Source organism: Rosa chinensis, chromosome 6 (genome assembly GCF_002994745.2).
Source record: "Rosa chinensis cultivar Old Blush chromosome 6, RchiOBHm-V2, whole genome shotgun sequence".
NCBI lineage: Eukaryota > Viridiplantae > Streptophyta > Magnoliopsida > Rosales > Rosaceae > Rosa > Rosa chinensis.
Window position 1 is genome coordinate 68,097,248 of NC_037093.1, and position 26,136 is coordinate 68,123,383.

The following is a 26,136-nucleotide window of genomic DNA, read 5'->3' on the forward strand; positions in this document are numbered from 1 at the left end:
TTTCTACTGATCGATAAGGTTGGATGATCTAAGTCATATTTTCAATCAAATGACTTGACTCGTCAATGTAACAACTCAGACTTGAATTATCGATGTAACAACTCATGTCAAGACTTTTTCAGACCCATATTCATTGGATGGATGCAATCATTGAAAAGGGCGTAATTGTTTAAAGCGTGCAAATGGCCACAACCATTGCATATAACATGGTGTTAGTGTTTACTTAAACTAAAGCATGAAGCTTGGGGTTAAGATTATACATGATACCAAAACTAGAACCAAAGGAAAGAAAAAAGCTACAAGAAATTTAAAGGTTAAACATGCATCTAATCCATTCCACAACATTCATGAACAGAAATATTAGGAACTCTTAACAGCAAATTAAAACCGCTAATCACGTTTCTAGCTTAGCTATTATTATACCCAAAACCCACCTCTTTTTAGAGTTTAGACTTTAGCTATCGACATCTGTACGGAGACTGTGGTCCTATGCATGGACCCTACTACACCTGATCTAAACTCTCTGCTCCTAATAAGTCTCTCTAAGAAGACCCACCACAGTGTACATCATTCCAGAAACCAGGTACAAGATCCGCTGGGCCCCAACTCATCACCCTCTCAAACCACTCCTCCTCATCCTCACCGTCCATCTTCCGATCCTCCTCGGCCCCACACCCACCACAGCCGTTGATCTCTCCTCCCTCCCCGTTCCCAGCAACCACCACCAACCCCCATTACTCCAGCATTTACAACCGCACAGCCCCCCGCTCTCCGGTGCCGGCACCATTTTCCCGGCGTACTCCACCCCCGCCATCACCGTCGACTCCGAGTCCGAAACAGCCGCCCCGCAGCTCTCGCTCTCCCAGCCGTTCCACCGCAAACACTGCCCCGTTGCACCGTATCCCGCCGCCGTCCACGACGGCTTTTCGGCCGAGGTGGCAGTGCCGGTCGTCGTCGTCGTCATCTCCTTGTAGAGCTCCTGCATGAACTTCTCTATCCGCTCTTCTCCTATAGGAACCTCCGGAATGAGCTCTTCCACATCGTCCGGCACGACGCTCATAACATCCATATATTTCCTGGACGTTTCGCCGGTGATCAGACATTCCGGCGGAAAACTTGAACTCCCTTCCATGAGAGAGAGAGAGAGAGAGAGAGAGAGAGAGAGAGAGTACAGAGCAGAGTGGGCGAAGAGGAAATGGAGGATATAAATGGAGGTTTGAAAAGTGGGGTGCTGAGGTGGCAGTCTGCCACGTAGGACTGGAGTGCAGAGTAATGACGTGGGCTTCTCATTTACGCGAGTCGTAGCTGAAACTGAGGGATCCAGCTAGAACTAGCCAAAACTAGTCTTCCCCAGTCAGACTCTATCTTATTTCCCACCGTTAAAAACCTGGTGGGACCTGTTAGTCATCCAATCGGACGGTCAGATTTAAGAGATAGATGTGGACACGGACAAAGACCGCCTCGAGAACCACATCTTTGAGCACATGGACGAGACTACCCTCATACCCATATCCAGGCTTTATTTTACTAAGCAACAGAAGTCAGACGGTGTAAAGTTTTTTGTACTTTTATAGAAAGCTGATGGGGGCTCCATAATGAGGATGATGATCATGGTTAATAATTAATTACAGTCACTGTTGTGTTGGTTTCGTTTTATTATTTGGGATATCTTCACAAATGGTGTATGAACTTTAGGCCATTCTACATTTTGGTGTACCAACTTTCAAAACTATCAGAATGGTGTATCAAGTTTGCTCCAATCTTTCATTTTGGTGTACGCCGTTAAATTTTCAGTTATCTTTGCAAAAAAAAAAAAATTTCCGTTATCTTTCCTTTAGCTTTGTCAGTTTTTTTTTTTTTTTTTTGTAAAGATAACGGAAAGATAACGGAAAATTTAACGGCGTACACCAAAATGAAAGATTGGAGCAAACTTGATACACCATTCTGATAGTTTTGAAAGTTGGTACACCAAAATGTAGAATGACTTAAAGTTCATACACCATTTGTGATATTTTCCCTTATTTTTTTATCAAGATGACAAACTTATCGTTACACATGACTTGCAGCACATGAAATTTTATTTTAGTTAAAATTAACTTTTGAACCGACTTCAATCAATTTCGCAAATCACGAGGATAAAATTAAATAGTTTAAAATCACAAGACTAATATTGAGTATCACCCAAAATCACAGTGATCATTTATAACTTTTACTCTTGAGTTTTTGACTTCAAGGTGAATGTAGCTGAAAATGGTGACTCAAATGGTGCTGCATTGTGGTACCACCTCTTTATCCAGAATGTGTTGGACAAGTCTGATTTTTGAGCTTTGATCTGGATAACATAGACATGAAGAAATTGCGCGAACAAGGTAATCTGGTATAGTAATGTATATTATTGTATTACTGGTTCGGATTGTATACATTCACTGGAATTGCAATCTGGATTTGTCTAAGATAGATAGATATCAACAGAGTGGAAAAATGCTCAGTAATACTACATTAATTACAACAAGAGACGATCAACACAAGAAACTGCAAGAGCGAGTTATAGCTTCAAAAGATCTCTCGTTTTCCTTTGGTATGAGAATACATGAAGTAATAAGATATTGCAGACCAAACCAGCTGTTCTTCCTGCATAGCCGGTATCTTGATGGGAAGTGTATGCATAGCTCTCTCTATCTGTCATCAGCATCAGTAGGGAGCAGGGTTGGACTTTTGGAGCACATACTCATTGCATGAAGCTCTTTCATCCGAATAGCTGGATTGCATAAACCTAGACATTTTCAACAGCTTCTCCAATCAGAGCACGTAAAAAAGATAAGCACTTGCTTGAAAACATTGCCAAGTCAAAGGTAATAACATTACAACTCAGAATTAGTGAACAACTGGTGTATGATGTATATCCTTTGCAAGCAAGCCACACAGTGCTTTCAACAGCTTTTCTACACCTAAGATTCAGGTCTCAAGGGTATTACTCCTTTCACAGGCCAAATCAGATCAAATGATTGTCATTCAAAGATCAAGTTATACATTTCTGAAGGTGAAAGTATTATACTAATCTATATATGACACAATAAAGGTGCAGCTACTAAGCAGCAGATAAACCCATGTTTGAAGAATCAGCTGTTGATTAAGCTTATAAGGTAACTGTCATAGCTCAAATGATGGAGTTTGTCATGAAGTATGAACCAAGTGTGATTCAGCATGAATACACTGCTTTCCGTTGTTACTACCCCTGATGTAGGATTCCTAACTTAATTAAAAATAATTTTTTTTTTTTTTTTTGAGAAAACATTCAATAAAGAAAATGCCAATGGCATGAAAAGGAGGCCATCTTTGCTAAGCTAGAAAGTTTTTTTTATTCTTTATCTCAATCAATAATTTCTTTCATTGTAAGAAGATACAGTGACACTGACCAGAACATAAGAATATTCTCCTATAAAAACTGAGCATAAAAAAGAAATACTACACCAATCATAAGCCTTCCTCTGTCTTAATTATCATGCCACTTAATGATCATTGGTGTTTCAAATTTCCAGCTTATTCTGTATACATAAATCAACTGTGAAAGATGATGTTTCGGAAAATAGAGTTACCTGAACATTTCGGGATGTCCCACACTGCAATGGATCTAGGTGAGCACCGAGGGTCACATAAAAAACGATTATCCTCATGATGGACATTCATGGCAAGCATCCATGATCCAATTGTGACATCTTCATTGTTAAACATTCTCAAACTGAAAGCTAGAAAATAATTCTATTATGCAAAGGGACATCTTCAGGAAATGAAAGAAGTATACAACAACCTCTTCAGATCAAAGCTCAAAACAAATTTAGAAAGGCTGCCATACACAGCATAACATTTGCAAAATTATTTTGAACAAAACAATGGAGATCAGAAATTCAAGGGTAGGTATCATTGCCCCATGAATCCCATTGTTTAACAAGACTTATACTATTGTCGCTGAATAATTAAATCCAAAAGCAAAGCGTAACATATATGAAACCTCCATAGACTACTATTGAAGAAAGGAAAAAGGTCACATTTGAAAGAAAAAATGTGTAACATAAACCAGAACACATAGAAAACAGGTGGAATACCTGTTATTTTTAGCAGTTGCCAATGACACAACCACCTCTGCAGATAGACCATAAATAGGAGCATAGGCATGTTGAAAGTATTCATTCCCAATCAGATGTCCTGATTTCTCATACCTGAAATATTTTCCATAAATAATGAATACCACAACATCGAAAGATTCATAAGAAGAATATATGACTAACTACAAGCTCGGTGGGAAGAATTTGATAACCCACATACCATTTCATTTTTGGGTCAGTAATCACTGGACCTTTCTTCATGCAACCAATGTAGGTTCGTGAATCTGTTCTCTCCTTAGCTAGAAGTGTTGCTAGTCGATCTGACAAATTGTGAAACTATCAGTGGATTACAAACATGGCTCAATGAAAGTATAATCTTAATATACCTGGGCGTAGATAAATATCATCATCAGCTTTGACATAATAATCTGCTTCAAACTGTTGAAACGCCGCCTTGAAAAACTCCAACCTAGGTACGAAACAGGGTGAAATAGCAGCATGAGAAGAACATACAAGATCATAATACATTACAAAAGTTGAATACAAATTGAGGACTCTTACGTTTTCCATGGAAGGCTTACATATTCATCCTTGATGTCAATCACCAAAAAGTCTCTGTACTTATCTATCTCTTTCTGAAGCTCTGCCATCTTCTTTGCATCTTTCGATCGCCCGATAACAAACCTAAAAGCTAAACCAGTAGCTTGTTCCAACCTACAAAATATCAATAACAAAAAAAAAGGAAACAAACTCACTGGTGGAAGTGTTAAACATAACCCCAATAAAAACAAAAGGCAACCAACAATTGGCATTTTCATCAAAATCAAATTATTGATCTTGCCAAAGGTTATATGAAACAAGTGTGACTTAGCACTACAGTAAATCAATCTGATCACAGCTAAAATCAGAAATCAGAAGTGAATTGTAACTAATAAATTTACCAACTTTCTATTTTGATCAGTGTAAATTAAGTAACTCTGGTGTAGAAAAAGAGATTGACCTCAAGAGACCATCCGGGTCGGAAGGAAACCAAGTGGTGCGCAGGGCGGCGCGGCGATCAGCTGCCCCGAACCCGGTCTGAATTCCGACGAAGCCGAGAAGCTTAGGCCGTTCAATCAGCCCGGCATTGTGGTTGAGGTTGCGATTATTGGAGAGGGAGTAGAATGCTCGGAAAGTATCTTCGGATTTGCCGCATCGGAAAACGGGGAGGGGTGTGGAGCGGCGGAGGGCGGCGACGGCGAAGATTGTTCCGGCGAGGCCGATGAGGAGGGAGATGAGGGAAAAGACGATAATGGGCAGGGGAGTGCGAGTGGGGACGGAGGCGGAGGTGGGTTTCAGGGGCTTGAGGAGCTTGGAGGAGTAGGACGTGGTGGTGGTGGGGAGAGGGGAAGACTGGCGGTGAGAGAAGAGTGGCATTTTGGTAAATAATGGAGTGAGAGAGAGAGAGAGAGATGGAATGTCTTGTTTAGTGTGTGAAATGTGCTAGATCTCAGGAGGTTCGGACGAGTGACAGAGACCCGAGACCCAAAGGCCGACGAAGATGATTCAACTGCAGCTGGACTTTAGTCCTCTCTCTTCAGTTTACAGTTTTACACTGTTTTTTTTTTTTCTTCATTAAAACGGTCTTCAGCGTTTATTAAATTTCTATTTGGCCCAAAGAAAACGAAAAACGTTTCTATAATTAAAAGAGGACAGAAGAACACTAAACTTTCATTTTTTTAGATAAAAAATCAATTCATAGTTTAACAACTTCATAAATAAAAAAATCATAATAATAATGTAGCGATTAATGCTTCTATGGTTGTTAAAAAGAACCAGTACCTAATAATCAGAATCAATTAGTCGATGAACTAAGACAGTGCTAAGAACGAAGCTCTCCCAACTTCTTGAACCCAAAAATAGAAGAGAGCACCTCTTTTTTTTTTTTTTTTAAATTTAACTTCCACGATTCTTATTCTATGATATAGGCTGATATTTATAGAAAAATTAACTAAAATATGGATATTAGATAGTTAGTGAACAAAATTGTCTGATGTAATGTAAGGGATTCATCATAGCTAAATTCTCATTACAAATGTTTCACAAAAATTACTAAAGATTTCTGTAATTGAAGAGCAAGAATTTCGTAAATGAAGAGTAATTTAAATACTTTTAGTGTATAACAGCCATTTTTTTCAAAACTTAGTTTTATTGTTGGTAAATTCTCTAGAAAATTGAGTTCACACATCAATCTCTCTTTCCCTTCTCTCATTTCATGATTAGGGCATAGTTCTAAGTTTGTAACTCATAGCTATTTAGCTTAATTGGATCTCTGTTAGTGTGAAAATATTGTAGATGCTCCTGAAAACCAAACCATGAATGAGCTGGCGATGATTATTGCATTACACGCTAAAGAGTCCTACTATTCTACAACATCTAGTCACTCAATTTCCCTCTCTTAGGAAGAACCAAGCCGAAAGAATTGAATTCACACTTGCATCACTAAAAGCTTAATTAAACACCCCAAAAAGAACATTAACAAAAAGAATGAGCAACCTAAGCCCAAATTGCAAGCAAAGACATCGACCCAGCTCCAAGAAATAGCAAGCAATAAGACAGAATTTGAAGCCGAAAATTGCAGCTCATCCTCTTGCTCAGAAAGTCCGCAGCAATTAGGTCCACCAAGGCCATGTAGACCAGAATACCAGCAGACATGGAATCCAAGATGCCTTCAGTGACCAGAGCTCCTGCACTGTTCGGGTTGTAGGATGAAGAAATTCCGATCCCAACACCAATACCTAGTGGAGTTGTTATGGCGAAAAAACAAGCCATTATCGCTGCAGATCGGTTCCTGAATTGGGCTTGTGATATGCAGCCTCCAAGTGCAAAACCTTCAAAGAACTGATGGAAGGACAGTGCTGCAACTAAGGGCCTTATGGTACATGGGCTCTGTGACACTCCTAGTGACAACCCAATGATCACAGAATGTGACACAATCCCAAGTTCCAGAATCTGCACAAGATCAGATCACCACTTTTAACCAACTTTAACATAAAATTTAGAGTTTTCATCATACCTACAAGTCACTTAGGTACCCAACACTGAAACAATCGCGAATGGTAGTTTGGGTATCCCGACGCACACTTTGGTACATTCAGTTACATTTTCAGTTATAATCACAATTTTTTTTTGCTCAAATCACTTCTTAAGCCCAAGTTAAAGAGCTAGTTCTATAATGTTGTTTTATTTTGAGCTCATCGTTTCAGATAAAAGAGTAAAACGAACTTTAGGTCATCACTTAGCGGTGTCAAATCATGTAGACCCCCACATGACGTAGATCAGAAGGCTCTACAGAATCCCTGAGCTAAAAAGCAACGTTCTTTTCAGAAAAGCAGGATCATGCTAAATCAAAATAACTAAAAATAAAAAAGGTACCTGTGAAACGACGACGTGCCGGACACCAGTATCCTCGTCATCATCACCGAACCCGTGGGAATGGCCATGCCCGTGGGCGTGACCCGAGTCCACATGACCCGGTTCGGTCACGTGCCCGTCGCATGCGTCCTGAGGGTGGCTGTGTCGATGGTGCGCCGCGTGGGCATGCATTCCCACAATGTGCATCCCACCGCCTTCCTCTTCCCCAAAAATCGTGCCATTCGAGTCCTTTTGGGCCGAGACAATACCCGACTCGGAGTCGTCCGACCCGACACGAACTTGGTCCTCGGTGGGCCGGGCCAGGCCCTGTTTGCGCTCGTAGTACTGGGTGCCCACGAAGTCAACGAGCAAGGTGGCAAGCGATGCCATCATGGCGAAGAATCCAGAGAAGGGGAACTTTGACCATGGAAACTCGGGCAGGCACGGGCTGTTAAGCGCGGCGGAACCGCCGGAGAGCATGTGCACGAATCCGGTGGCGAGAATGACGCCGGCGGCGAAGGCTTTGGCTCCGACGAAGACGCTGCCGTCCGTGCGGAGAACCCTCCGGTTCTTCCCGACCAGAGGAATGGCAATTCCGATCACTCCGGCGAGGAGAATGGAAGCGATGGCGACGAACTTGAGATTGAGCGCCGCAGCGTCGTCCCGGCAGGAATCCGACTCGGCGGCGTCGCAGGCGGAGGTGGCCATGGACTGTAAGAAGGAGTCTAAACCAGAATCGAACAGAATTTTCAGAAAATAACAAATCAATCCCCATTTCTAAATTCGTTCGATGCGTTTTGTTTTGTTGTTACAGGCAATCAAACAAAGAGAGCGTAAGAAAATTACCTGAGAGTTTGTGTGGGAAATCCGGAGGGGCGAGGAAGAGCCAAAGATCCTACACAAAACCCAATGCTGTTAATCGGTGAAGAAACTTGATAACAGGAATAAGGGGGGAGAGAGAGAGAGAGAGGGGGTTCACAGACCTGAAGGAATGACATGGGGATTTGGAGAGGGGGGGTTTATTTATGTAAATAAGTCAATAGTGATTGAACTGCACGAATCTCGAATTTGATGATATTGATCAGTTAGGCACAGTGAGTTGAATTGAACAGAACAGAACAGAGAGAGACGCGCACACATATAAAAGAGGGATGTGAAATTGGGAAGCGATGAGCCGATGGTGAAGGAGAAGAGGAATTAGGAGAGGGTGTCGACATTTTTGTGAGGAGAGAGAGATGTGTGTGTACATTTTCGGCTTTTTGTCAATTAATGAGCGCGAGAGTGTCGACACTTGCTGCACACATTTTTTCTTCATTCCTTTTTTAGTTTCAAAAGGGGGGGCTTTAGTTGTGAATTGTCATGGGAAACAGAAAGTTGTTTTTCTAGTTCCTTCGCAACAACCATGTCGATGTCGTGCAAGGAATCAATTGCCTCTGTGGGAGTGAGTGGGAAGAAAAACAGGATCAAAAATTTACCAATACTCTAACCCTGTGAAAAGTTTTTTTTTTTTTTTTTCTTTCTCTCTCTTTCTCTCCGGAAAATAAACGGCAACAGCAGTGTCATTGGAATGTGGACCGTGATTATTCCTTTCCCGATAATCATTTTTAAATAAAACTGAACCGGTGATTTGATCTTCTTCCTTTTTCTTTTTCTTTTTCTCTTTTGTCACCAGTTCATTTGACCTTGAAGGGAAAATGTTCTAATTAAACATAATAAACAGTGTGTTAACACTAATCAATAAGACGTTAATGCCGTCTAATACAACGTCCACTCAAAGATGATTGTCATCACTCGTGAGGCTAATATATTGCCAAGACACAAAGCATTTCATTACAGAGAAGATAACTACATAAACAGGAAGTCTCAGATAGCTAAACATGTCGAGTACATGCAAACCGAAATGTAGGCAGTCAGCATTAGAAAACGAATACATATGCATAACATATTAGGGAAGGCACTGCAAAAAGTTTCCAACTAGCCATCCCAAGAACAAAGTGCCTACCATTAATTATCCACATTGTATGAGGGGTCTATGTCCTCGATGGAATCCAGGGGAAGCCTTAACTTCTGAATTCGCTCGACACATCTTCTACCCACATCACCCTCCAATGTAAGATTCAAGCACCGTCGCAAATCAAGTGACTCAAGATGAGGACAACCATCAAGAATTGCACACAACCCTTCATTACTTCATTTGATTCCTGAAAAGCATGGGGTGGTGTAACCCGTGCATCGTTCCTGCTATAGCAAGTGCACAGTCATTATGCTCAGGTATATTTTGGTAATCTCCGAACAGTTTGTTGAACTTCAGTGATTTCAAAAGCATTGCTAGAGTTTCGTCATTTCATGTAAGATGTCCTCATCCAATGTAATGTCAAGGTCCTCCAATAATGGAAATCTCGAAGCCACTGCACGGAATCCCTCATCTGTAATTTCATGACAACCCACTAAACGAAGGCGTTTGAGTCCACTTGACCTGTTGAAAAATTTTAAATGAATTTGTTAGCCTAAAAAAGAAAAAAAAAAAAGTACTTGAATAAGGATGGACTTTCTAGGTGACTCAAAATTCCAATACAAGCTTAATTATATTGTTATCCATAATGTTCCAAAGCTAACTATGATCGGAATCAAGATAACTGTTTACACTGTGTTTTATCTAATTTTATAGGGGGCATGAGATTAGTCTCTTAAATCTCTCACACACCCCATTTCCTAATCCTATTCATAGCAGACACATTTTCAAGGTCTTGGAAGCTTAAGCACCAATGGAGATTCACAAATTTAATCCTAAAACATATTAACAAGAACCGTGAAAAAAATCAGACAGAATCATGTTGAGACAGTGTAATACTGATTCTAGGAATATTATCCAGGCTTCAAATTCTAATATTGGTGGAATGAAAGGCTGATATTTATAGAAAAATTAACTAAAATGTGGATATTAGATAGTTAGTGAACAAAATTGTCTGATGTAATATATGTATGGTATTCATCATAGCTAAATTCTCATTACAAATGTTTCACAAAAATTACGAAAGACTTCTATAATTTTTTTTGAAATGGGGCTGGTGCGGCTGCCCTTAAGCCTTGATTAACAAAATTGCAAAATACATGGGGAGAGACGTAGAGCTTGAACCCCAGATTACAAGAAACATAAAGAGAATATCCTGAAATAATACCAAGATTCTCCACAAAGTCTATGTATTCTAACAAGCACCAATTAGTAAGGAGTGCACGTATGACAACTCCATTTACGAAAGACTTCTGTAATTGCAGAGCAAGAATTTCGTAAATGAAGAGTAATTTAAATATTTTGAGTGTATAACAGCCATTTTTTCAAAACTTAATTTTATTGTTGGTAAATTCTCTATAAAATTGAGTTCCCACATCAATCTCTCTTTCCCTTCTCTCATTTCATGATTAGGGCATAGTTCTAAATTCGTAACTCATAGCTATTTAGCTTAATTGGATCTCTGTACGTTAGTGTGAAAATATTGTAGATGCTCCTCCAAACCAAACCACGAATGAGCTGGTGATGATTTCACAATAGACTATATGAGAGGATTGCATTACACGCTAAGAGTCCTACTATTCTACAACATCTAGTCCCTTAATTGCTCCACTCAATTTCCCTCTTGGGAAGAACCAAGCCGAAAGAATTGAATTCACACTTGCATCACTAAAAGCTTAAACACCCCAAAAAGAACATTAACTAAAAGAATGAGCAACCTACGCCCAAATTGCAAGCAAAGACATCGACCCAGCTCCAAGAAATAGCAAGCAATAAGACAGAATTTGAAGCCGAAAATTGCAGCTCATCCTCTTTCTCAGAAAGTCAGCAGCAATTAGGTCCACCAAGGCCATGTAGACCAGAATACCAGCAGACATGGAATCCAAGATGCCTTCAGTGACCAGAGCTCCTGCACTGTTCGGGTTAGAGTATGATATCATCTTCTTTCTTTTTCTTTTTCTCATGTCATCAGTTCATTTGACCTTGAAGGGAAAAGGTTCTAATTAAACATATTACAACATTATGTTAACACTAAAGCTGAAGGAGAACCTAATCAATAAGACGTTAATGCCGTCTAATAAAATGTCCAATCAAAAGATGATTGTCATCACTCGTGAGGCTAATATACAATACTCATCTTGCGCGAGACACAACATTTCATTACAGAGAAGATAAGTACATAAACTGGAAGTCTCAGATAGCTAAACATGTCGAGTACAAACCGAAATGTAGGCAGTTGACATTAGAAAACATGTACATATGCGTAACATATTAGGGAAGGTTTCCAACTATCCATCCCAAGAACAAAGTGCTTACCATTAACCATTCATATTATATGATGGGTCTATGTAGGCCTGGCAACGTGTGGCTATAGTGCGGGTTCTTAACAGGTCGACCCGATAAGAACCTGTTAGCTTAACGGGTTTTGCGGGCTAAACCCGGCGGGTTTGCGGTTTATCCGTTGGAACGCGTTAAGATCTGTAAACATTTTTTTTTTTTTATAACTTTTTATCAAAGCAACTAAAACCAATTAAGACTTATGTATATAAAGTTATAAACCCCGCATTTACCATTTTCTTTATATGAACTTTTTTGGTTTTCTATTTTGAAAATTTTTATTTTCTATCTTTTTAGATTTTTTTTCCTTTCCTTTTTTGACAAAAAATAATTCACAAATCATAATTATACCACGATCCAACGGTCGGATCCTCACAGGTCACCTAAAGGATCATCTTTACTGATTTATACGATGATCCAACGGTCGGATCCTCACGGATCGCCCTTAGGTTCATCATCTCAAAATTATACGAAGATCCAACGGTCAGATCCTCACGGATCACCTAGAGGATCATCTTTACAGATTTATACGATGATCCAACGATCAGATCCTCACGGATCGCCCTTAGGTTCATCCTCTCAAAATTATATGAAGATCCAACGGTCAGATCCTCACGGATCACCTAGAGGATCATCTTTACCGATTTATACGATGATCCAACGATCAGATCCTCACGGATCGCCCTTAGAATCATCCTCACAAAATTATATGACTATCCAACGGTCAGATCCTCACGGATCGCCCTTAGGTTCATCCTCTCAAAATTATACCACGATCCAACGGTCGGATCCTCACAGGTCACCTAGAGGATCATCTTTACTGATTTATACGATGATCCAACGGTCGGATCCTCACGGATCGCCCTTAGGTTCATCCTCTCAAAATTATACGAAGATCCAACGGTCAGATCCTCACGGATCACCTAGAGGATCATCTTTACCGATTTATACGATGATCCAACGATCAGATCCTCACGGATCGCCCTTAGAATCATCCTCACAAAATTATATGACTATCCAACGGTCGGATCCTCACGGATCGCCCTTAGGATCATCCTCTCAAAATTATGTGAAGATCCAACTGTTAGATCGTCCCAAATCGCCTTTAGAATCATCCTCACAAAATTATACTACGATTCAACGGTCGAATCCTCACGGATCACGTATTTTTACAATTAATGCCTTGTTTGGTAATGATTGCTAGAATAAGATAAAGTTTGAGAGTAAATCAAATTTTTAAAAAAAAAATCCTAAAAGTTTGCTAGAAATGGGTTTTTGGAAAGGGTTTTGAGTTAACCGGTTCCAACGGATTTAGCCCCCAAAACCCGTTAATTTGCGGGTTTTTTGTGTGCGGGTTTTTTTTAGCCTGGATTAATAAACAGGCAGTGCGGTTTTTTAGCGTGCGGGTTTGTGGGTTACGGGTTTAAATGCCAGGCCTAGGTCTATGTCCTCGATAGAATCCAAGGGAAGCCTTACCTTTTGAATTCATTCGACGCATCTTCTACCCATATTTCCCTCCAATGTCAGATTCAAACACTGTCGCAAATCAAGAGACTCAAGATGAGGACAACCATCAAGAATTGCACACAACCCTTCATTAGTCATTTCATTCCCAAGAAGCATGAGGTGGTGTAACCCGTGCATCGTTCCTGCTATAGCAAATGTTACCATGGATGGAAAATTGCTGAAAAAAAATAATTGGCTTCACAATTTTCTTTTAAGGGTTAATGCTCATACACCCCAAATTTGGGAAAATACTTCTCATACACCCCAGTGTATTATTTTTGTTCTCTTTTACACAACTTTTTCTCACTTTCCTTCCTACCTACCCGTCTTTTCAAAATCCCTACCATTAGTACCCCTTTGTTGTTTTAGTCTGTTAGAGTCTGCATCTGCATATGTCTCTTTCATAAATTTATATATGTTGTTTTAGAAACGTGGTGGGCCCATCAGAGTTTGTTTCATGTGAATCTATGTATGAAGCTGACAGTCATCCTCTAATTCGAAAGGTAAACAGTACAATTTACTATTCATAATTTCAATTGTAGACAGACTTGAGCTTGTTGCTATATGCAAACATACTACTAAAGAACTGCAGAAAGAGAGAGAAAAACTGAGAAAATTAAAAACCTATCGGGACAGCCTTGATAGAGAATCTCCCAATTACTGGGATATTATTTATAGACTTCAGACTAGAATCTATAAAATAGAAGAAGAGATAGAAAATCTCCTATATGTTCTGGAAGAGGAACAAAAACCTCTTGATTATTTGAGCATTGGTTAGATCCACACCTCACTGGTATCAGAGCTTGTAAAAGGCTCAAAGGAGAACCCCTCCTTAATGGGGACAATGTCAGAATTGCTACTAGAGAAAATAAATTCTCTACTAAAAGCTTCTGATGAAAAATATCAGAAGATGTTACTAGAAATATCTAGATGTCAGTCGACACTAGAAACAATACCTGCTATAATCCACCAATTAGAAAGATTGGAAAACAAACTGGATTATATCAAAGATCTTCCAAAAACGGAAGAAGAAAGACTGACAAGTGTCAGTAGAAAAATCAAAGAACAGCAAAAAACGCTGGAAACTATACTGAAGGACAAAAAATTGCCTACAGTAAAAAAGAAGATTAATGGGTTCAAACCATTAGAGAAACCAGACTCAAATCGTGTTCCTAACATGATTTTTCTGGAACCATCTACTAGTCAGTCTAGTATCCGGTATGAAAACCCGGGAAATACAGAAAAAAGAGAAATGAAGATGTTAAGCATCTTTGGAAAAAAGAAAGGAGTTCAACTCCTAAATTCTGAAGAATTTGAATACAATGAAATCGAGCATGAGGTAAAAAACTCCTCAATTCCAAAGCTAGATTTCAAACAGATCTACCGACGGGGAACATTTGACCTGATGGACAGCCATCATTTCAAAATACTTGAATTCACAACCCCCTCAACAACAGGAGAAACAGATCTCTTAATGATCACCCCTGCTGAAGTGGCCAGAGCACAAGCAAAGCAATACCAATTTATGCACATTGGAGCAGTCCAAGTCGGCATAAAACTATTGGCAAGAGAAGGCATCAACTGTTCAGTCCTATGTGTCCTGCAAGACAACAGATTGACAGACTTCCAAGCTAGTCTGTTTGGGACTCTAGAAGCATCACTATGCAACCAGGTAGCATATTTCAACTGCTTCCCCAACTTTTCAACCAGCTTGAAAGATGCAGCCCACTGCCTCAGACTGAGAGTCAAGACAGACGGGATCTCAATGAAAGAAGAAATGCAAGAATTGGCAATAGTATACAGAGTATACTATAAACTGATGAGCACCACAGTGGAACCAAAGACAAGGATCTCCAACATCCCTGGTCTCACTACTGGATTCCTCACCAACCAGAAGAACCATTCACAGCAAATTCACAAGGTTGCTTGGAATGAAGTAACTTTTCCTCTTGAATGGAAACTGTCCGGTCCAAAAAAGCTGCCGGAAAGAGAAAAAGCAAAGATCTACGAGAGTAGACGCACTGGAGAAATCAGCCTCAACTTTGAAGATCACAGGAAAAGTGATGTCTGTCCTGAAAACATCAGGATAAACAGCAGTCTTCTGAGAAGAAGCTACAGCACCAGAGAAGCCGGTGTCAGTGGTACAAAACCCACTATTGAAGAACCAATATCAGAAGAAGATCTGTAAGCTGATCTATGCAGACCAGTCCATATGCTCAGAGCTGAGAAGCTCTATGATCTTTACAAAGAAGCTGAGAATTGTGAAAGTCCTGAACGATTAGAAAAACTAATCGAGGAAATGAAAGAATTCAACACAAGAAAAGTCTTTCCTTACCAAGATGTTGAAATGGAAGAAGGAGGAAGCTCCAGAACTTTCATAAAAAAAGAAACAAGGGAAATAAAACTCCCAGTTCAGAAAGCCCCCACGGGTAAAAAAGGAGAAAGAAATTCTCAAAGATTCGTCCCCGAGGACAATCTGCCAAGAGTTCCGATCACGAACTATGGCATCTGGTTGAATCTAGACAAGAGTCTAGACAAAAGAAAAACCATTGACCAATGGGTAGATAGCCTGATGATGGCTTCTGCACTGACCCTTGGAAAATTTGAAGCACCAGATTTGCAGGTGTACTATGAAACTACTCTCACTGGAGTAGCAAAAAAGTACTACCTATCTTTCAAGGAAACTACCAGAGGAAGAGACTGGCTTGAAGAAATAAAAAATTCAAAGTCTCCGTATGATTTTGCAGTACCCCTGTACGATCAATTCTGTGGAGATCTCTCAAATCTGAGTGAGAAAGCCAAAGAAACGGCAAAGTCGAATATCTATGCTCTCAAAATCTGTGACATGAGATATTTCGAGGAATACCTGAATGAATTTCAGGAATATTACTGTACAATTGGTGAACTAGAGAATACTGATCTAGTTAATCTGTTGCACAGAAAGCTCCCTGAACCATGGAGAACAGCTGTGAGAGAAAGCATAGCTGAAAAACCAATTGAACGATTTTCAGTTGGAGGAATTGCCGACAGAATCCGGCAACTACTGAAGGAGCAATGCAAAGCCAATCTTAGAGCTAAGATGGCCAAGAAGCAACTCAAAGGAGTTGAAAATTTCTGTTACGGAATACTGGATATGCCCACAAACTGGGGATGTCATGAATCCAAATTCCACAGAAAGAAGAAAAAAGAAAAATATTACTCGAAAAAATTCAAAAAGAGTAATCAGAGAAAGAATTGGAGATTCAAGAAAAGCTCCAATTACCAGAAGCAACAGGATGAAGATCCAAAAAAGAAATTCTTCAAGAAAAAGAAGAATACTCAGCAGCATAAACAACCTAGCAAGAAAGCTTGCAGATGTTGGTTGTGTAAAGCTGAAGGGCACTATGCCAATGAATGCCCGGAAAAGGGTAACAGATCTACTAAAGCTCTCTTTGAAGAATATGAGCAAATAGTAGAGGTAGCAAACATGAAAGGCTACGAAATAGCCTATTCTGATGATGAAGATGACGACAGGTCAGTCTATTCTGCCTGGTCTGAAGAAGAAGAAAGTGCATCAGAAGAGTCTGAGATAGATTCTGAAGTAGAGTACTTCGAATCCAGACAAATGAACGTTTTGAAAGTCAAAAACTGGGAAGAAAGCAAGACAGAATCCTTCATGTCTTCTTATCAGGTTAACCCTGGTTCATTCGTCTGTGACTACTGTTTATGTCACGAGAAGAATGGTCTCCCTATGTTCTGTGAAGAGTCTAAAAAGACGTATCACAAAGAATGTTTCATAGCTGAAGCAAGAAGAAAAACCAAGAATGGTCTTGTCAGCCAATGGGTTGAGCAAGAATATGAAGAGTATTTCGCTGAGAAAAAAGCGAAAGAAGTTGAAACTCTGTTCCAGGAAACCATGGAACAAACAAAAAAAACAACTGTAGTCCAAGAAACGACTATGGAACAACCATCTTCCTCAGAAATAAAGGAAGAAATCATCGGTGAAGAAGCAATCGATGAAGATATTGAACTGGTTGAAATACCAGAAAATGAAGCAAAAGACCTGGTGAAACCACCAGAAAATGTTCATCTCTTAGAAAGACAAGAGATAGCTGCGGATACTGATACATGGGATCTACTTGGCCAACCTTCCGGCAAGTTTGACTACAAAGTCAGATATGATCCTCCCCCCTGGTTCAGTAATCCAGACAGCAAGGAGATAACTCCTACAGATTGGGATGATGATGACAAATCACCCACTCAGGAAAATGTTCCAGAAGGATGTAAACCATTCATTCCAACGGAACAAGCTCAAGAAAATGAGCTTCACCAATCGAAAGTCGTCTCTACAAGTAGATACAGCAACTACATAGAGATCGGACTCAAGTTCCCTGATCACAGGAAATATCATCTACATGCTTTTGTAGATAATGGATCAGGTTTTACTGTTGCAAAGAGATTTGCAATTCCAGAAGAACTCTGGAAGGAAGACAAGAAAAAGTCAGCTACTGGTGTTACATTCGATGGAAGCCATCTCACCATGAAGAAAGTAGCAAAAAATGTTCATATCACCATTGGTGGAGGAACATTTATCATCCAGAATGTTTGGCAATCTGAAGGCCAAGGATCTGATTTCTTGTTGGGAAATGATTTTATTCTCCAACAACGATTCATTCAGGATGAAGAAGCGATAGGCTTCAGAAAAGGGGAACGGGTGTTCTGGGCAGACCGGCTCACACATGCATTCAGTGTGGTAGGTCCCGGTTTCACTACTCAGTATCAGAGATCGCATCAGAATAGTGGTGATCTTACCTCCTACAAACCCAAATTTCAGCCCATACTCCAAATCAAACAACAAGAAGAACTGCTTGTTGAAGAATCTTCAGAAGAAGAAGAAGAAGAAGCTAGTTTCATCCATGAGCACAACCTCAAGCACTTTCAGAACAAGCTTGAGTCTCAACAAACTCCCACTCTTGACAAAATCAAGAAACTACTCGAGCAGAATGTGGATACAAATCCTCAGAAGTTTTGGGAAAAAGACCCAGTGGTCTGTGAATTGAGATTGCATGACATGAATGCTATCTGCCATGTCAAAGCCATTCCTCAGTACAAAGAGGAAGATCAAAAAGAATTCCGAAGTGATATAAAAGATCTCCTGAAGAAGAGATTAATTCAACCTTCCACTAGCCCTCATCATGCTCCAGCATTCTACGTGAGAAATCATGCAGAGAATCTAAGAGGAAAAGCTAGAATGGTTATTGACTACAGAGATGTCAATAAGAAGACTGTCAAAGACGGATATCAGATCGCTCAAGTCAGAGTTCTGATCAACCAGCTCAGAGGAGCTAAAGTCTTTTCGAAATTCGATGCAAAGTCGGGTTTCTGGCAAGTCAAGATGCATCCTGAGAGTATCCCTCTCACTGCATTTGGAACACCACAAGGTCATTACGAGTGGCTGGTAATGCCTTTTGGTCTCAAACAAGCTCCCTCAATCTTTCAAAGAAAGATGGACAACATCTTCAAGCATGTAGCGGAGTTCTGCGTCGTCTACATAGATGACATCCTGGTCTTCTCCAAAAACAGAGAAGAACACATGAAGCACCTCCACGAGGTAGCAAAGCTGATAGTCCAGCATGGAATTATCCTAGGTGAGAAGAAAATCTTCTTTATCCTCGATGAAGTTGATTTCCTAGGAATAAACATCAAGAATGGAGTCATAAAGCTCCAACCTCACATCCTTGAAAAGATCTGGAAGTTCCCAGACAAAATTCCTGATGCTAAGAGTCTAGAGAGATTCCTTGGTGTCATAAATTATGGGAGAGATTTCATCCCTAGAATCTCAGGGTTAACAGCTATGTTATCTCCCAAGACAAGTTCCAAAAGAAAATGGAACTTCACAGAAGATGATGAAAAGATCGTGAAGCAGATAAAAAACCTCTGCAAAAACCTCCCTCCTCTTCAACAACCAGAAGAGAATGATGAAATTATCCTCCAGACAGATGCGAGTGATAATTACTGGTCCGGTGTTGTTCTGGCGAGAGCGCCTGGAACTAACATTGAAAAGATCTGCAAATTTTGTAGTGGCAAGTTCAGCCCTGCAGAACTGAATTATCCCACAGGGGAAAAAGAAATTTTAGCTATCAAGAAAACGATTTTAAATTCTCCAGCTTATCTGGGAAAAACCTTTACTGTCCGCACCGATTGTGCTAGAGTAAAGAATTTTAAAAATTTTAAACTTGACAAAGCTGCTGATAGGGGAAGATTAGCCAACTGGCAATTGTTTCTTAACCAATATGATTATACTGTTGAATTAATTGCAGGAAACAAGAACTATCTTCCAGACGCATTGACCAGAGAACTGGCAATGTTCAGCCAAAGAGAAGACAACGAAGGTCGTAATCCCAGAAGCAGAAGGACTGGGAAAGAACAGGAACCTGAAGAAGATGCAAAAGAAACCAAGGAGAAAATCCTTAAAAGGTTTCTGCTAAGCTCAAAAGGCTTGGCTCCAACTGATCAATCCCAGGGTAAAGGATTGGCTAGCCCGTCTCAAACGGCAGACGGTAAAGGCACATCAAGACCGTTGACGGCTGCTGCTTTGCCAAAAAGCAGACCAACTCCCAGTGGAGTTATAAATGTTTTTAATTACGAATTAAGAACTTTTGATACTCCTGTGTTCAGAACTGGCAGGAGACTAGCGTATCACCAGAAGGCAATCCTAGATAATCTCTTATTTGCCTTTCAAGAAAGAAGCAGTGGATTAATGTTCCCAGCTCTGTTTGCATTAGCTGAAGAACTCTACGAGAATGGTAGACCACAAGGTGAAGAGCTTCATACACAGCAGAGTGCTGTAAGGAAAGAAAAACTATCCTTCCTTGAAAGTCCAGAAAGTGCTAGGGTCCCTATCATAGCACTCAATGAATCAGACTGGTATGAATTCCATAATCTGATAGGAAGGCACAATCCTGAAAACCTAGTTCCTCCAACCCTCTTTATTGTCTCAGGACCTTATGTTGGAAGATACCTGGTAAATGTTCAGAGTGAACATCCTCAAGAACACAAGCTATGGCTTGTTGAAAATGGTTTTGTCCATAATTTATGGACTAAAACTAATGATGATCTAAGAGGCTTGCCGCCTATTATTGTCAACACGGTCAAGAACATCAGAAAAGACAACTGTATGCTTCGTCTGAAGTTCAGATCCACACCTCCTGAATGGATCCAGAAGACAGATGGTGAAGTTGAGTATATTCCTCCATATCATTATGTGAGAATTATTCAAAGAAGATATCTTCAACCAGCCTGTGTAGCATACAACGGCCAACCGAATTCTAGCATTCCCTGGATGAAGGCCATGGCTCTTGACTACATCAAAAAGATCATCTCTGAAGACAGCAACAACACATTCCTGGCAGCAGGAGAAAAGACAATTATCACTGCTTACGATCATCCTGACGTAGTCAGCAGCGATATATTCCTATCTCTAACCAGAAAAGAGATAGACTCGACAATGGCATGCATGCGTTGGGTGGAGAAGCTTGAAAATGACAACCACTACAAGATGTATGTTGATACAGACGTCGAGGATAATGCAACAACAACTCGCATGGCCCAGACAGACAACAACTCCTTTGTCTTTGGCCACCATTCTGAAACGGACGAGAACATGTGAAGCTACAGGTGAAGATTCAGCACCAAAATAGCAACTGTAGAACTTTAGACTTTTCTAAAGCTACTTTTGCTTTTTCCTTTTCAAAAAGAAAAGGTTAAGTGAAAAACATTTCACTTTTTCCTTTTGCTTTTCCCTGACCGACCTCCACCAGCAGGAGCACTACGAAAAGCAGAAGTCACGGAGTTGTCCTGTACATTTTTGTATTTTGAATTCTAGTTTGAGTTCCGCTCCCTATATAAGGAGCTTCAGCTTCTCTTAGAAGGCATTCGAAGTTGAGATCAGAAAAACTCCTCTGATAATAAAAATAGTAGAATAGCAGTGTGCTTCCCTTCCTATCTAGGTGTGAAGTAGTGAGCTTCCATTACAAGTAAGTAACTGGTCTCATTCTTATGGATAGCTAAACAGCTTTTGCTGTTTACCTGAGAATGAGGCTCTGACTGTTCAAAGTTTGTATGTAGATTTGAATAAATAAATTCAGATGGATGTTCACCCACTTCTTTAACTTATAAAATATTTATGTCATTATCTTTACATTTCGTATCATGCATAAGTTACTATGTCAAAGTTTAATATTCGAATGCATGCATCCCATGGAAAGCTAAAGTTCTAAAGCTTTACTGTTCAGCCAAAAGAATCAGTTTTAAAACAGAAAAATTAGGACAAGCAGCAGTGATTCCGCCCTGTGAGTAGCCGTTTAGACAGGAAGTCGTTAGGCGAAATGTGGCATGTTGAAGGCTAGTCTTGTTTTTGTTTTAATGTTTTTTATTGTTTCCTTTTGACTGAATAGAACGGTAGAAGGATCTAAGGTCAACATAGGATACAGAGGGCATTTGTTTGTTAAAACTATCCATGTGAGTCTTTGTCTTTTGTCAATAGTGAAATACCAAAGTGTTGGGCAGTTGGGAAAAATACCAAGGATTTTTGGGTATGCGGGAATTACCCCTTCTTTTAATATTCAAATTTAATTATAAATTCATGCAAAAAGATGATTTAGTTATAAATTATTTTGAAGGAACCCTATAAAGGGAGGTTGATGATTTTGACACTCCACTTCTCTAAATATTTTATCACACTCCACTTTTATGTAGTTTAAAATAAAGTGTAAGTCGTAAAGTGGAGTGCTAGAATCACTCCCGTAAAGATGAAATTCTTTTATTCTAAACACAAAGTCGTGCAAGCATTCCCTTATAGTGCGAGGAGGAAAGGAACTGATTTATTGGTACATATAATGATTTGCTTAGCTCAACCATGTCATCAAATCTCTAAAGAATGGAAAAACAATTAAATTCCAATTTCCTTCGTGTTAGTAAATATATAGTACTTGGGTTATAAAGCTGAGCTGACATTTTTAAGTCTGAAGAATGCAGGGGAACCTAATCGATAAGCAGTCAATCTCATAACAAGTACAACGATCATCTTGAGCATAAAAAAAGCAGATACAAAACATTTCCCAACAGATAATGAACTACATAACCAGAAAATCCCAGATAGCGAAATCTGTCAAGTAGCCAAAATGCACGCAGTCAACATTACAAAACGTAGATACAACATCTGCAGAGCATACAAGGGAGAGTACAACAAAAAGTTTCCGAGTCTCCATCCCAAGAACAAGGTGCCTACCATTCAGCATCCAGATCATATGATGGGTCAATGTCGTCAATGGAGTCCTGGGGAAGCCACAACTTTTGAATTCGTTCAGCACATCTTCTACCTGTCTTTCCCCACAATTTAAGATTGAAACACTGTCGTAGATCTAGTGACTCAAGATGAGGACAGCCATCAAGAATTGCAGACAAACCTTTGTTAGACAGTTGATTCCTGAAAAGCATGAGGTGGTGTAACCCGTGCATGGTTCCTGCTATAGCAAATGCACAGTCATTACGCTCAGCCTTATCGCAGCAGTCATCTCTGAACCATTGTTTGTTAAACTTGAATGATTTCAAAAGAGGGCATGATCGCCCAACCAATGCTAGAGTTTCATGTGAGATATCCTCGAATAATGTAATGTCAAGGTGCTCCAACATTGGAAATTTTGAAGCCACTTTACGGAATCCCTCATCTGTAATTCTATGAGAACCCACTAAACGGAGGCGTTTGAGTCCTCTTGACCTGTTGAAAGTTTAGAATGAATTTGTTAGCCAAACTGTACACTATCAATACTGTTTGATTGTACAGTTTGGCGAGCCAACCCCAAGTATATATGTTCAATAGATTTGAAGAAGTTGCTCGGCGCTTATTTATGCAGATGCATGTGGTCAGATAACATGTTCTATATGTACTGCATTGAATTGATTCAGACAGTCCATCAGTTTATAGGCTTCTTTACTGAAATATTAAGAGCTCAATTCTAAGTAGCATCAAGTCAGTCAAGATGATGTTCAAAATGCAATATCTGTATTTAGTAACTCTTGTGCGAGTACCATGAGATTAGTCACTTCACTCTCACACACATGCCTTTTCCAAATCTACTTATAGCAGACACCATTTTCATGTTCTTAAAAGCTCAAGCATAATGGAGATCCATTAATATCCCCTAAAAGTCTAAAACATATAACAACAAGAAAATGGAAACAAGTAAAAGAGAATCATGATGAAACATATAGTACTACGGATTATGATAAGTATTAAGGATCTAAATTTTAGTATGAGTGAGAATGATATACCTCTCTGCAAGATAATCTAGGAGAAAATTGGTACCGAAGTTCTCAACATTGATATCAACCAAATTACCACAGCTACGATCAATGGCATCTTCACACAAGTCATGCAAGTAGAAGGGCCTGTAGTTGGAAATATCAAACTTATTGTGCATGTCGATGGTGCGCCACATCAATGGGTCCTTGCAGATGTAGAACCACTTTGAGCACACTTTCTGAGCAGTGGCCAGGATCTCAATTGCTCCCAGCCGTGACAGTATTGATCTTGTAATATTGTCTGGGAGCTCTGTCCATTTAAAGCAGTAACCTTCAGATCTAGCAACAAATTCTTTGCCCTCAGTAGAATCATGTGGAAGCCACAGTTTTTCAATTCGTTCAGCACATATTCTTCCCAAATCTCCATCCAGATTAAGAATGAAACAGTGGCGTAGATCAAGTGAACAAAGATGAGGACAAGAATCAAGAATATTTCTCAAGCCATCATTTGTCAACTTATTCCCGAAAAGCTGGAGGTGGCGTAAACCACCCATTGTTCCTGCTATAGCAAATGCAACTCCATTGTAATCGTCTTTGAAAGGAAAAGGTGCAAGTTTCTCTCGGTAACAATGACATGAATACCAACTTCCAAAATGGTACGCATAAGGCTCATCATTTGAGAATATACACCACTCTTTGTTTAATTTGAATGATTTCAAAAGGGGGCAAGAGCGCCCAACCACTTGTACAGCTTCATGTGAGATATTACCGCATAGAGAAATGTCAAGTTCCTCCAACAATGGAAGTTTCTGAGCCACTTTTCCCAATCCCTCATCTGATATGCTATTGCAACACAATAGTCGGAGGCGTCTGATCCCCCTTGAACTGTGAAAGTTTTCAGATGAGAACGTTAGGGGTGTCACAAACACAGAAATCCATTGAAACAAATTATAGATCAACATAATAATAGATCAAATTATTAATAGAAATTCCAAGTTTCTGATAACCATATACTAGCAATAGTAATACAAACTTCTCCACCTCTCCGAGCGGGTGGGTCAATGAAATTGCAGTTCAGCCAAGTCGAAACATTTTATAATGAAATAATAACTAGAATATTACCTATCAGTGATGTAATGAAGCAACCGATCGGTGCCGAAGTGCTCGATATTGATATCGACCAGCTCACCACGGCTACGATCAACGGCGTGACGGCACATAACCTCCAAGTCGTAGTCCATGGCTTGGAGATCACCATCATTTCTCATGTCGATGGTGCGCCACATCCGAGTGTTGTTCTTGCAGATTCTGCGCCACTTCATGCACACCTTCTGAGCATTCTCCAAAACCTCAATGGCCCCCAGACGCCGGAATATCGACTCCGCCGCTTTCTCAGGTAGCTCCGTCCAGTCTCGCCGCCGTCCTCTCCCGGCGGCTCCGTTTGAGGGTTCCCCCATTTTCTCAATTCTCAGGGTTTCGCTTTTGGTTTTCGAGAGAGTTTTTGAATTGTGTGTTTCGAGAATTCGAGTGTTGAGACTCGGTGTCAGAGCGATGTTTGGGCCGGGTCTAGACTTATGGGCCGATGTAAGCCCGTATGGTTTTGGCGGCAAAACTAATGGGTAGACTTTATTTGGTTTTGGTTACAAGTTGAATGGCTTGCTTGGTCTGTGCACCTAGCCGCCGACAATAATGGAGACCGGAAGAAGAGGAGGCCCATGTTACCATGTTCACTGGATTCTGTTTATAATTAATTGGACAATTGAGGCCATGCCCACTGCCCATGCTTCCTCTAAATTTGAAGCCTTAACTCAAACTCCCAACTACCTTACTTAGGCTTAGTTTGGGATTGCTGTGCTGTGAGGGGAAGCACTTCCGAACTTGCTGTGAGAGGAAGCACTTCCGAACTTGTTGTGAGGAGAAGCAGCTGAGGTGTTTGGTAAACTATTTATAAAAGTGCTGTGAGGTCCAAAAGCAATTTCTAGGTGTTTGGTAAGTTGCAAGGCAAAAGTGCTTTGGCTGGGTATAATTACCAAAATGGTCATACATGCTAAGATATGCTACTAAAATACATAATTTTGTTTTTTTATTATGTAACCATACCAAATAAAAAAAATTCTCATGTATTATTCTTGTACCCTTGGTTGGACCGAATAAAAGATTTACTTTAAACCCTTCAATATGCATATTATATTTTACTAGATAAGTTGGGTTTTCGGTTTTTTCACTGTTATCTCGGGTGCTACTATATATTTTTTCTAAAAATATTATGCATTTTAGAAATGTTCCTATTGTCTGTTACAAAAAAGAAAATGATATGTTCTTATGGAAGTTTTATGTGGGATATTCGGAGCAATCTCATCCCTCAGAGTAAGATGAACAATCTGAGAAAGTACAAAATTATTTTGTGGTAGTGTAGATGAACCTTTTAATTAGTTGTCATTGGTAAGTTCAAGCTAAATTCAACTTCTAGTTGTCTGAAAAGAAAAAGACGTGCAAGCACAAAGA

The 26,136-nt window shown here is 39.9% G+C and overlaps 3 protein-coding genes across 5 annotated transcripts; all 3 read right to left on the reverse strand.

The window, feature by feature from the left end:
• Nucleotides 1–2,356: 2,356 nt before the first annotated feature.
• Nucleotides 2,357–5,673, reverse strand: LOC112172515 (probable beta-1,3-galactosyltransferase 12). 2 transcript variants are annotated; one of them, XM_024309891.2, is made up of 7 exons: nucleotides 5,104–5,671; nucleotides 4,665–4,817; nucleotides 4,490–4,572; nucleotides 4,324–4,423; nucleotides 4,104–4,217; nucleotides 3,597–3,739; nucleotides 2,357–2,773 (listed from the first exon to the last, which is right to left on the reverse strand). In XM_024309891.2, exons 1-7 carry the CDS (start codon nucleotides 5,517–5,519, stop codon nucleotides 2,676–2,678), a joined length of 1,107 nt encoding a protein of 368 aa, XP_024165659.1. In that variant the 5' UTR covers nucleotides 5,520–5,671; the 3' UTR covers nucleotides 2,357–2,675. The 2 variants fall into 2 exon arrangements, with proteins under 2 accessions (XP_024165659.1, XP_024165660.1); XM_024309892.2 differs by lacking the exon at nucleotides 2,357–2,773 and having other exon boundaries at nucleotides 3,597–3,746; nucleotides 5,104–5,673.
• Nucleotides 5,674–6,444: 771 nt separating this feature from the next.
• LOC112172514 (zinc transporter 4, chloroplastic) lies at nucleotides 6,445–8,789 on the reverse strand. The gene is made up of 4 exons (XM_024309890.2): nucleotides 8,480–8,789; nucleotides 8,343–8,391; nucleotides 7,518–8,221; nucleotides 6,445–7,094 (listed from the first exon to the last, which is right to left on the reverse strand). The coding sequence occupies exons 1-4, from the start codon at nucleotides 8,492–8,494 to the stop codon at nucleotides 6,639–6,641; spliced, it is 1,224 nt and encodes a 407-aa protein (XP_024165658.1). The 5' UTR covers nucleotides 8,495–8,789; the 3' UTR covers nucleotides 6,445–6,638.
• Nucleotides 8,790–22,350: 13,561 nt separating this feature from the next.
• LOC112168754 (putative F-box/LRR-repeat protein 23) lies at nucleotides 22,351–25,122 on the reverse strand. 2 transcript variants are annotated; one of them, XM_040509621.1, is made up of 4 exons: nucleotides 24,754–25,122; nucleotides 23,662–24,516; nucleotides 22,797–23,107; nucleotides 22,351–22,709 (listed from the first exon to the last, which is right to left on the reverse strand). In XM_040509621.1, exons 1-4 carry the CDS (start codon nucleotides 25,086–25,088, stop codon nucleotides 22,615–22,617), a joined length of 1,596 nt encoding a protein of 531 aa, XP_040365555.1. In that variant the 5' UTR covers nucleotides 25,089–25,122; the 3' UTR covers nucleotides 22,351–22,614. The 2 variants fall into 2 exon arrangements, with proteins under 2 accessions (XP_040365555.1, XP_024161428.1); XM_024305660.2 differs by having other exon boundaries at nucleotides 22,351–23,107.
• Nucleotides 25,123–26,136: the final 1,014 nt, after the last annotated feature.

Excerpts from the sequence above, each read along its gene's own strand:
- LOC112172514 (XM_024309890.2), bottom strand. Across the intron at positions 8,222-8,342 it reads TTTCCCACACAAACTCTCAG|ACTCCTTCTTACAGTCCATG; the intron begins GTAATTTTCTTA and ends ATTCTGGTTTAG. Across the intron at positions 7,095-7,517 it reads GGCACGTCGTCGTTTCACAG|ATTCTGGAACTTGGGATTGT; the intron begins GTACCTTTTTTA and ends GATCTTGTGCAG.
- LOC112168754 (XM_024305660.2), bottom strand. The coding sequence starts at position 25,088 with ATGGGGGAACCCTCAAACGGAGCCGCCGGGAGAGGACGGCGGCGAGAC. Across the intron at positions 24,517-24,753 it reads CTTCATTACATCACTGATAG|TTCAAGGGGGATCAGACGCC; the intron begins GTAATATTCTAG and ends AAACTTTCACAG. Across the intron at positions 23,108-23,661 it reads CTAGATTATCTTGCAGAGAG|GTCAAGAGGACTCAAACGCC; the intron begins GTATATCATTCT and ends AACTTTCAACAG.
- LOC112172515 (XM_024309891.2), bottom strand. The coding sequence starts at position 5,519 with ATGCCACTCTTCTCTCACCGCCAGTCTTCCCCTCTCCCCACCACCACC. Across the intron at positions 4,573-4,664 it reads GTAAGCCTTCCATGGAAAAC|GTTGGAGTTTTTCAAGGCGG; the intron begins GTAAGAGTCCTC and ends TTTCGTACCTAG. Across the intron at positions 4,218-4,323 it reads ACTGACCCAAAAATGAAATG|GTATGAGAAATCAGGACATC; the intron begins GTATGTGGGTTA and ends AAAATATTTCAG.